The 12,253-nt window shown below is 40.5% G+C and overlaps 1 protein-coding gene across 1 annotated transcript in view; it reads right to left on the reverse strand.

The window, feature by feature from the left end:
• The window catches only part of HEPHL1 (hephaestin-like 1), a 153,081-nt gene that overhangs the window by 55,371 nt on the left and 85,457 nt on the right, over window positions 1-12,253 (reverse strand). The window contains exons 6-9 of the mRNA XM_006902366.1: window positions 11,205-11,373; window positions 10,205-10,344; window positions 9,933-10,064; window positions 6,812-7,023 (exon numbers count right to left, since the gene is read on the reverse strand). Of these exons, the coding sequence (XP_006902428.1) occupies window positions 6,812-7,023; window positions 9,933-10,064; window positions 10,205-10,344; window positions 11,205-11,373 (653 nt within the window). The remainder of the gene's footprint in view (window positions 1-6,811; window positions 7,024-9,932; window positions 10,065-10,204; window positions 10,345-11,204; window positions 11,374-12,253) is intronic.

Raw genomic sequence — 12,253 nt, forward strand, 5'->3', positions numbered from 1 at the left:
GCTGGGTAGAGTAGAGGGACAGCCCAGGAGGGGAAGACCCTCTATGAGGTGGATTGATTCAGTGACTGGGGTAATCGGGATGGGTGTGTCAGGGGCAATGAGACTGGCACAGGATAGAGCAGGGTTTAAGGCTGTTGTACATAGGGTTGCTATGAGTCGCAAACGACTCGACGGCACATAACAACAACAACAACATATATAACATATAGTGTATGTATAATATATACAGTGTGTATATAATACATATAGTGCATATATAATATATAGTGTATATATAATATATAATGTGTATATGTATGCATACATACATATGTATATATATGTGTGTATGCATATAGATTTTTTTTGCATATAGATATTTTTTTAAATGGTTGCTTTATCATATAGTTTAGAAGCAGTATTTTAAGGTCATGGTCTATGGAAAGAAATATTGTAGGTTGGAAAATTTTCAAAATAAAATACCAAAAATTTGAGGGAAATAAGGGATTCATATATACTTGTTCCTTGCCAGTTCTGCTTACCTGTGGTATAGCTTGGGGAAGTGATTTTCCCTTTCTAAACCCTAATCCCCTAATTTGCAAATGAGCATAATAGTTGTCTTCTCTCAAGTTTTTTTCTGAAGGTTAAATTATGCAACATTGTAAAGCATTCAACACAATACTTGGCAAACATTAAGCACTCAACTCATGCTAGCTACTATTAGCCAAGATTGCAATTTCCCTAATACAGCAATGAAACATAGAGGGAGAAAAGCTAGAGGATCTTATCACTTGAAGTATTTGGAGGATAACTGGGGAGGTAGTAAGTCTAGGAAGATGGAAAACTGGTCCAGGAAAGGCTAGGAGAAAGGGCTACCGACTGTACATGGAATGATGATGGGGGACTTTCTCTGGAGCATCTGAGCAGTGACTGGTATCTATGACACAAAGCTATTTTACAAGTAACATCTAAGTGCATTCTATGTTTCCATAGCAGCAGGTAAACTGGGAAGTCTGAATCCTAAACTGTCACACAGTTCTGAGTTGTTAATGTAAGTGAATCTTGTAGATGAGACTGTCCTTGGATCTTCACACTCCACATCACACTCAATGCTTGATCTGTGTATAAAACAATGTTTTCTGTTAATTTAACTTCTTAATTGAACTTTCAGGGTAAGAGTGCTCACCCTGTACTTCATTTACTCGAGTGTACACCCTGTACTTCATTTACTCAACCATACATATTTGTTGAGTGTCAACAGTATAGCATGAATTCTTCTAGATCATATAGCCAGGGTGCCTGCTCCATAGAGGAAACATACTGTGTATCTAAGCAAATAAAGACACAAGAGAAATAGCCAGTAGTGGTTAGTGATATGAAAAGAATTTAAATCAGGTGATAAGACAGAGAGTGACTTTAGTGACTTCTGGGTTCAGTCCTCTGATGAGAATTTGTGTTTCCATGCCAGAGATATTGAATTAGAACCTACATTTTAAGAAGATGCCAGTGGATATAAAAGAATCAAAGAATCACCTGGCATATAGAAGAATCAATAGTGGTAAGAAGCTGTGCTGCAATCCTGAAAGCACATGGTTCAAATCTAACAGCTGCTCCACAAGAGAGAGATGGGCAGTCTCCTCCTGTGCAATTAACTGCCTCTGAAAACTCACTGGAGGGTCAGTTTTGGGTTGGTTCTTATTCGATGGAACACAGAGAACTGGAAGGTTCTCCCTTATCTCCATCTATAATGATGTTGCCTATTGGCTCTTGATGAGGATTTTTGTTTTGTTGATGTTGAGATGTAACTATGGTGAAGATTGTAGTCTTTGATCTTCAACAGCAAGTGTTTCAAGTCCTTCTCTTTGTCAGCAAGCAAGATTGTGTCATCTGCATTAATGCAGGTTGCTGATAAATCTTCTTCCCAACTTAACGTCACATTTGTCTTCATAAAGTCTAGCATCTCAAATGATTGGCTCAGCATGCAGGTTGAATATGTATGGAGAAAGATGCAACCCTGACACACATCTTTCCTAATTTTAAATATGTAGTGCTCTCTTATTTTGAGCATAGTGTCTTAGTCTAGGCATAGTTTTCATATAAACATAATTAAGTCTTCTAAAATTCTGACTCTTCTCAATGTTAGCCATAATTTTTTATAATCCACACAAATGTTTTTACATAGTAAGGCACATTCTTATGGTAATCTCTGCTTTCAGCCAAGATCCTTCTAATACCAGTAATGATATTCCTAGTGCCATGGTGTTCTCTAAATCCAGCTTGAATTCTGGCAGTTCTTTGTCAATTCACTGTTGTAACCATTTCTTGACAACTTGTTTACATGTTATATTAATTATATTGTTTGATAATTTCCTCATTTTGTTGGATCTCCTTTCTTGAGAATGGGAATAAATATGGATCTCTTTCAGCCAGTTGGCCAGCCAGCTGTCCTCCAAATTTCCTGGCATAAACTGGTGAGCATTTTCAAAGCTGCATCTGTTAGTTGAAACATGTCATTTGGTAACCTATCAATTTCTGGGCCCACAATCAACAACCTTATTATCAGGGAGCATATAGCACTGGGAAAAGTCTGCTGTCAAGGACCTATCAAAATCCTGAAGAGCAATGATGCCAGTTTAAAGATTAAGGTGTGCCTCATTCAAGCTATGGTTTTTCCAGTCACCTCCTACGTTAGATAATGAGTAAGGATGACAAAAGAAGAATCAGTGCCTTTGAGTTGTGGCTTTGGAGAAGAATACTAAATATCCCCTGGACTGTCAAAAGAACAAACATACATGTCTTGGAGAAAGTACAATCAGAGTGCTCCTTAAAGGCAGGGATGGGGGAGCTTTGTCTCATGTATTTTGTGCATGTTATTAAAAGAGGCTTTTCCTTGGAGAGGGACATCAGGCTTGGAAAGGTGGAAGGCTGACAAAAAAGAGGAAGACTCTAAGTGAGACAGATTGATACAATGACTGCAATAACAGGCTCGAGTGTATCAGGGATGCTAAGGATGGTGCAGGATAGGACAGGGTTCAGATCTGTCGTTCATAGGGTTGCTATGAGTTGTATGTGACTCACTGGCAATTAACAACAACAACAACAACATACCTGTATATATTTATTTATCTATGTACTTCTGAAAATCACCTGAAGGTCTATAAGAACGAAATTGAAATCTTATTAAAACTTGGTTTCTAAGTCCATGTATCAGGGTGCATCAGGCCAAAGCAAATGAAATGGATTGAAGTCCAGGTTTCTAGATGATCAGTTGATGCTTCTCGCTGGAGGAAAAGATCAAGAGGAAGTGCTTTCTGGGAAGAGGGAGTCCTGATACAGGGGTCCTAAGCCAGCGTAAGCTTGGCTTGTTCAATGAGTAGAAGAGTTATTGTGGATGGAATATAAGTGGGCCAGAAGTGATATGTTGGGAGTTGGTATCAAGTAGGGTAAGAAGTGTAGATTTCACTCTGAGTGTGAAAAGAAAACACTAGAGAGTTTAAAACAATGAAGTGACTTCATCTTCTTTACATTAAAAATAATAATAATTTAAAAAATCCGATGCTGGTTCCTCTGTGCCGAGGGTGAGAGGAGAGGAGCCAAAAAGGGGCAAGACATGAGGAAGAGGCAATTAGATGCAATGTGTCATCCTAGAGTAGAGCCTAGGTGAGGAATATGACAACACTTTACTGTTGTCATAAAGACTTTAAGGAGACAATTCTCCAAAATTTGAAAACTTTGTAAATTAGATAATAGTACCAGAGAGCTGGGCAATGACTAAGGATGATAGAAGAAGAATCAATGCCTTTGGGTTGTGGTGCTAAAAAAGAGTATTTAATATACAAACCAACTGCTAAGGGAACAAATAGGTCTATCCTGGAGAGGGTGAAATCAGGCTGATCCTTGGAGGCAAAGATTTTGAATCTCCATCTGACACACTTTGGGCATGTTTGCCAGGAGGGACCAGTTCGTGGAGAGGGACATGCTTGGAAGGGTGGAGGGATGTACAAGAGGGGAAGACCCTGGATGAGATGGATTGACTCAGTGACTGGGGTACTGGGTGTGAAAGAGACAATGAAATTGACTGACGATAGAGCAGAGTTCAGAGCTATTGTACATAGGGTTGCTATGAGTTGCAAGTGACTCAGCAGCACACAGCAACTACATGGTAAGAAGATGCACTGCAATCCCAAACCACACAGTTTGACTCCATGAGTTGCTCAGCAGGATAAGAATGGGCAATCTCCTCTTGTGAGGTTTATTGCCTCTGAAAACTCTCTGGAGGGTCAGCTATGAGTTGGTTCCAACTCATCAGCACACAACAACAACAACATGATATCAGGAAGAGTACAGAATATCTCAAGGACTGCTAAAAGGACAAACAAATATATCTTGGAGAAAGTGCAACCAAGGTGCTCCTTAGAGGGAAAAATGATTAAATTTCACCTCCCATACTTTGGACATGTTGTCAGGCGGGGCCGTTCCTTGGAAAAAGACATAATGCTTGGAAAGGTAGAGGGTCAGAGAAAGAGAGGAAGTCCCTCAATGAGATAGATTGACACAGTGGCTGAAGCAATGGGATTGAGTGTATCAGGGATGGTGAGGAGGGCACAGGATTGGGCAGGGTTCATTGGGTCACTATGAGTTGTAGTCAACTTGATAGCTACTAACAACAACCACCACCTGGTATCAGGTTAATTTCTTTTTATAATTAAATTATGTTGACATCAGAAGGTATCCTTGTTTTCAGGAAACACACACCAAAGGCACATCATCATGCCTGCAATGTACTGACAAGCTGTGCAGGAAAAATAAACATAGAAAAGGAGAGATCAACAAAGCACATGAGGATAAATGTTTATATTGGGCAAAGAGTGATGGGCCCTGGGGGTGCCATGGTTAAAGTACTGAGCTACTAACAAAAAAAAATATGCAGTTTGCATCCACCAGCCTTTCTCTGTGGGCAAAAGATTGGAAACACCATGGGACAACTCTTCTTAGCCCTGTAGGTTTGCTGTGTGTCAGAATCAACTGAAGAGTGGTGGATTTGGTTTTTCAATTGGGTTAAGAATATAGGAATACCAGGAATTCTTTGTAACTTTTTGTTTACTTGTTTCTTGTTTTTATACCTTATAACTAAGTGTGAAATTATTTGAAAATGAGGAGTTTAAGATTAATGATGAGTGGGTAGGTAGGTGAATGAATGGATAAATGGATTGACTGATGACAAAGAATAAAAGCCACGGATTTGATTGAATGCCTATTGTGGTAAGTTATGTACATTATAAAATGCTTTATACTGTTTGCTCATACTCAATGACACATATCTAACCACTGGGAAGAGTTTATAATTACCTTGAAAGAGATGTAAATCTTTTCTACGTGTGCATCTTTCCACCTGCGTAGAAGAGATCTGGCCATATTCTTCCCTGTTAAGGACCTGAATATAGAATTTCTTGCATGGAAAGTGACTTTCCTTCTGGCCAAGTGGATTTTCTTCATACCAGAAGTATGAGTGTCTCACATTATTGTTACTTTTTCATTAATTTTGCTTAAGTAGCTGGATCCTTAGCAGTGTTGGCTCAGACAATGTTTACAGACTAGAAGGTGCTTCCAGCAAACCTCAAGGTTATCATTAAATGAATGCAACAGGGACGAAATACACTCCTTGCAAAAGTTTTCCAGTTTTCAATCTCTTTGACTTAGGTATTTATTATAAGAAGCAAGATAAGGTGTTGGGAAAAGGACAAAGTTGGAGTTTCAATGTCTTATGTTCAGATTTCCAGGGCTAACTAGAGTACAGGGATACACACAACAGCTTGGTGTTCTAGTCTCTACAGCTTTAAAGTAAGAGCAAAAATTTTGCTTTGCCTCATGTGACTGTTGTGTTGTAAGGTACAACATAACATTGACTCCTATTACACATGTAGAGACTATGGGCCAAGAACACACCTTCAGTAGACATTTTCAGGGTGGTTATTTGTGTAGGGACATGAAAATCTGGGGTAGACCAAGACACTTTATGTCCTCTAAATCTAGAAATTATAAGAGCTAGTGGCAAGAAACAGCACTACAATTTTGAGGGCATGTGATTAGAGGCCACCAGCTGCTCCATGGAAGAAGAATGGGCAACCTCCTTCTAAGCAATTAACTGCCTCTGAAAATTCACCAGAGGGTCAGTTATGGGTCAGTTCTGACTCTATGGTACACAAAAACACACAACAAATCTAGAAATGCCTCTGAAACAAGAAGTGGAAGCATCAAACACTATAAAAACCACCTCTTAAATACATTTTCTTGCTATTGATGGTTGCTGTGGTCCAGATAGTTAAATAATTGGATTTTCTTTCCTAATCAGTGCAATTATTGAAACTTCCAAATAGGGCTTTGAGAAATGATCTACATGATCTTATGCCTTCAGCTAGGTGATTAACTTCCAGCTTCCAACAATCCTGAGTGAGATGTGGTGTTCTCAACCTTGTCTTCACCTTAGAACCACCTGGGGTGTCCGAGTTATTCCTTCATGGAATAAGTTCCCAGCCTGTATAATGTGCAGCTAACTTTGAAAAACTCTAAGATAAAAGCATTTCACAGGGATCTGTGAAGATTCCAGAATGAAAGTCATGCCCTAAAATGAGGCTCATGGAATCCCTTTGGTAACCAGAACCACTGCATTCTGAAGTGACCGATATCTTAAAATCACAACTACCATCATTCTGTGGAAATGCATTGCAAGGGAAAAGAGGAGAAATACATATTTGTAACTCTTTTTCATGACCCCATTGCAAGCTATATCCCACAGCCAACCTTAAGAAGTCGGTGACATTTGCTGTCCTACCTGTGTGCCATCAGCATTGAGAACACCCCTTTTACAAATCAACAAAGGCCCCACGAGGCCAGCACTGGTGTCCTTGATTGTTTGGACTGCTGAGAAGTAAATATAAGTCAGGCAGGGTGGGTCACCAGCTGTTGGGCTGACACTTTCAGGGACGGTCCACCTGTATGTGAAGGTTTCCCCAGGCTTCACATGTGCCCCTGGTTTCAGAAACCCTGAGGAGGCAAAGGAAGGGATTAGTCAAAGCAGCATCTAAGATTATCGAACTCATCAGACTGGGCCACCCACCCTGGGTTTCTCTCTCTGATGATATATTTTGCATATGAGCAGTTGTTCTCTCTTAAGTACCCCTATTAGAAGAGGTTACTGCCACAGCCTAGGGCTTTAAGACAGAAGCTTAAATCAAAGGATTAGCTTCTTCATAGATTGCATTATTACTTCTTGCTCAAATACCAGGCTTGCCAAATATTAAAAGATATTGCTGAATCGATAGTTAAAGGTAAATCCATAAGGAGGTCCTGAGTGTCTTTTATGTAGAGTATGCTTTACTTAGCCCCATTGAGAATTCCTGAAAAAGTTCAGCAAGAACCCTATCTTTACAGAGTTTGTAATCTAAGAGAGTGAATGAGGAAACAACCAGAAGAACCACAAAATTGAAAAGGTAAATGAATGACCAAGACCAAAACGCAGCAAATAACTATCCAGGATGCAAACTGAGGTCTGATTACAAAATCTGCGTGTAACTCTACACTATATTGCTGAATATGGTTACAGGCCATTGAGTTGGAATCAACTCGTAATTGACCCTCCAGCAGGTCTTCAGAGGCTTTAAATTATGGGGAAGAGGTGAAATCAAACCACATGCCTTTGGGTTGGCAGTGCAATTCCTTATCACTTGGCCACGAGAGCTCCCTTATTGTCACATGAGTGCACGGAATCTCTCCCTTGACATGGAAGTCAGTGATTGTCTCTACTTTTTATTTAGTGTTTTGCAAAAATGTGTTGAGTTAGGGAAAAAAAAGTAACATATGCAAACATTTTGGATGTTGCTCGTGCTCGGTACAGAGAGAGAGAGGTGTGTTCAAAGCATTCTGCCCTGTAAAATGAAAGAGAGCAGATGCAGGGAATGCTGCTGCAGTAGGGGTCTGAGGAAAGGGAATTCTTCCTCCATTCTTTCCTTCTTTGCCCCCTCATTATCACCATACAGTCCACTTTCCACTGGACTTGAGTGCATAGTTGGGTGTTAAGAAAGCACTTTGCCAGGAGGCCTGTTGCAGTGACATAAATGGTACTAAAAGGACCAGGAGCAGGACCATGAATGGAAGGCTAGCTCCTGAAGTCACATGGCTGAGGCTGCTTTTTCTTTTTTTTTTTTTTTGAGTGTGAAAAGTACTTTTATTATACACGTTAGCACACAGGAGACATGGAGTCTGAGCTTTCCAAATCTGCTTCTGCAAGGAAAGATTGTCTGAGGGGATATTTTTGGGCTAGGTTGAGACCCTGGGAAGGAGCGCATGCATATTCAGTCCTTTAGGTGGGAGTGTCCAGGTGTGAGCTTTAGAAAAGGAGCTATTAAGCTCTATTCATGAGTTGTTTTCATTTTCTGGAGAGCTTATAACTGGAGTCTATTATCTAAATTATCTTCCTTTGCTTGGATTCTCGCAAGAAGCCTCACTCACCTCCTTTGATGTGCTGAACCACTGTGGCCTTCTTTCTCCCCCCCCCTTTCTTTGTAATCTAGAGGTGGCATACAGGATTCATTTCAAAATAGAATTTTCCCAGCATGTATTCTGAGACCTGGATATCTTGAAACATCTAAGGGCAAACCTGGAAAATTCCACTGCTGGCTGGCTGGCTGGTGTCATGGTATTCCGAGTGAGGTTGGGGGTCCGCCGGCCTCCTCCCATGGCCCTGTGCGGCCTCTCTGAGGCTGCCTTTTCTATATGCAGTTTGCACTAACTGCTCCGTGGCGAGAAGCCATACACGATGACACCAAAGCCAAGCTCACTGTCATCAAGCTGATTTCCAAAGCCGTCAATCTCTGTGAAACAGACGGACTTGTCTTCCTGCTGCGGAGAGGCTAGCGGATTCAGTCAGCCTCTCAGTAAGCAGACCAACACTTAGTCCACTGCATCATGAGGACCCCGCTATGGGATGATAGCCATATAATATTTGTTCTGACTAAACATTTGTTGATAAATATAGAACAAAGACCATATCTAAATTGTTGATGTCCACAAAACATTGGCAGTCAGATTGCTCCTTGGACTTCACCCACAAAGTCTCAGTCAAACTTTGGTAAACTTTTTTTTAATCTTAGAGAAGTAAAAGTAACTCACTTGAAGAGTTACCAAGTTGGTGAGGGAAAGGAAAAGGATTTAATATCTCCTGATGAACTCTTGTTTTGGGAGATGTGCAATGAGGGTGCTCCTTAGAGGCAAGGGTAGTGAACCAAAACTTCATCTCACACACTGGGAACATGTTGTTAGGAGGAACCAGTGCTTGGACAAAGAGTGAGAAAGACAGAGGGTCAGAGAAAGAGAGGAAGATCCTTAAAGAGATGAATTGACCCATGACCATGACAATGGGCTTGAGCATAGCAGAGATTGTGAGGATGGTGCAGGAGAGGGCAAGGTCCAGACCTGTTCTTCTGTTCTTGAGAGGGTTACATCAGTCATAGTCGATTTGGGTATGTTGGGAGGATTCTGAAGCTTTGTCTGACATATTTTGGGCATGTTGCAAGGAGAGACTAGTCCTTGGAGAGGGACATCATGCTTTGAAGTGTGGAGGGGACAGCATAAGAGAGGAAGGCCCTGGATGAGATGGATTGATTCAGTGACTGGAGTGATGGGGTAGGCACGTTAGAAACGATAAAATTGGCTCAGAATAGGGTAGGATTCAGAGCTGTTGCACACATGGTTGCTATAAGTCAGAGCTGACTTGATGGCACATAACAACAACGACAACAACAAGAAACTCCTGTGGACCAAACCTGTTCTGAATTCTCTCCATCTTTCTTTAAAGTCCTATGAGCTGGTTATTATTATCCACATTTGATCAGGTCTAAGTCCTCTGCACACCCTTCTATAATTTGTTTCCTTCCCATGCTTAGGTTAAGGCTTACCGTCTATGTTTGGGGCTGCATCTGATCCCTTGTCATAGAGTACACCATGAGGCAAAATGCTGTAGACCTTGTCTGCTTTGTTGGAAAAGGTCACTAACACGGTATCACCCACTTCTGCCTTGATGACTGGGCCTAAAAGATATGGAAAAGGATGGAAAGACATAAAAAGCAATAATAAGCAAGTGCGGTAGAAGAAATTCAGTCTATGTGATTGTATATACCCTCTTAAAATTGCTCCCCTGATTCAAAACATGAGAAGCGATTTATTGTACCAAGAATTCCGAGATGGTCTTCCGCCTTTGAGAGTCTCTTTCGTCGTGTAAAACTTCCGTCAGTATACTCAATATATTGAGCCTTCCAGTACTTTCCTCCAATTCTGTTGTCCCCTTGTGTGAAGTAAGGCTCAGAATCACTGCAGAAATACATAGCACCTGACTCAGGTCTTTGCATACTCACGAAAGGCCCTCATCTCTATTTCATTCACTAAATAAAGCTTTCACAGACACTACTGCCCATGATTCCTAATTGCAAGTCATATTTGTCCACATCCACTAAACAAATTGTTAGACTCTATTTGACAAACACTAAGGGTCATGGGAGCAGAGAGAGAAAATGATTAGTTATGAGGAAGCAGAAACCAAACCTGGTGCCATCGAGTCTGTCCTGACACTATGAGTCAGAATCAAGAGGACAGCAAGGTGAGAAATGAGGGGATGTGTGTGTGTGTGTGTGTGTGTTGGTCTTTGGGTGTGTGTGTTAGTTAGAGGCTTCACTGAAGAGGTAACAGTGGGATTAGGATTAAAATGATAAATGATACTTTACTGTACAGGGAGAAAACCAACATTTTAAGTAGAGTGGGCATAACTTACATCAGGATGCCCTTGAACAACTACTAAAAATAGGTTAGCCTTCCTTGACTAATTAATCTCCACTGAATGGAGTTCTGTCTTAATCCCTCTTCCAGACTGTCTACTCCATAAATACAAAGACTTGATCCTATTCTCATGGTATTTAACATTGCCTTGTGCATATTGTAGATTTCCAAACAATGATTAGTGGATAAACGAATTTATTTAGTCAGCAAGTCCTGAAGCAACAGCTCTTAGCGGTACTTGTATTACAGGGCTAGAAGGTACCTGAGTGATGTTAACATGCAACCCATGCAGTGTGTGCTCTTCAGAGCTGGAATACAAAGGAGACCACAAAGAAAAGGCTACCAGATGCCTCTCTGACAGACAGGTTGGATACCCCAGCCCTCAGAAGACTACTTACCTGCCAGAAGCATTTAGGGGCAGACCATTGAATTTGTTGTAGCCCTGAGGACCATAATCCCAAAGAATTTTTTCAGCAGCAATAAAGTAGTGCCTCTGTTTACCCATCATCTTGGAGTTGGAGATAAAACTGTTGCAGGTACCAACATTGTATTGCCCCAGCATGCCAGCTGCAGAACACAAAATCACAAGCCAAGATATAAATGTTCACAAAAGGAAGAAAAGACTGGAAGATTTGATTGCATGAAAGTGTGAAACATTTGTACAGAAAATAGGGTCATAAACAAAATTAAATTCAAGCTCATTGCTGTTGGAGTCAGAACTGACTCAGAGCTGACCCTCTCGTGGGTTTTCCTTGGTTGTAAGGTGCATGAAAAGAGATTGCTTCTTTTTCTCCCTCAGCATGTCTAGGTGGATTTGAACCATCAGAAGAGGCAATGCTTTTGGGAGGACAGCTGACTTCCCTACTGACTATACCAACACAGCTAAAAAACAAACAAACAAAACAAAATGGTAGAAGAGGGAGAAGTATATGTAACATACATGACAAAAATATTAATATATAAATCATTTTTACAAATAAGAAAGGGGGGAAGTAAGTCTCTCAATAGAAAATGGACAAGATATAGGGGGGGAAAGTGTCATCAATCAACTATAGGAAACCAAATGGCCAATATTTACTTACAACAAAAATGAGAAGGCAAAAAAGGTGAAGGGAAGCTAAAGGAACAGAAACAGAATGAACAGAATGAAAATTACAATATTGAAACCTTATAAAAAGTTTTACCAATGTTATGGAAAAAAATGTCTATAAAAATTGTTAAATGAGAGTCTAATTTGCTATGTTAATATATAGATTTTTTTTTTCTAAGCCTGTTATTTAAGAAGGGGATGGGCAATCTTCTCAGTCTGTCTTGGTCTATAAACTCCATTGAAACCTGCTCAGCATTTCAATTACCCTGCTTGTATGTGAAATACTGGTGACATGTTGTTGTTGTTGTTATGTGCCGTCAAGTCGTTTCCGACTCATAGCGACCCTATGCACAACAG

This window comes from Elephantulus edwardii, unplaced genomic scaffold (genome assembly GCF_000299155.1).
Source record: "Elephantulus edwardii isolate Elephantulus edwardi_28Jun2011 unplaced genomic scaffold, EleEdw1.0 scaffold00397, whole genome shotgun sequence".
Taxonomy (NCBI): Eukaryota; Metazoa; Chordata; class Mammalia; order Macroscelidea; family Macroscelididae; genus Elephantulus; species Elephantulus edwardii.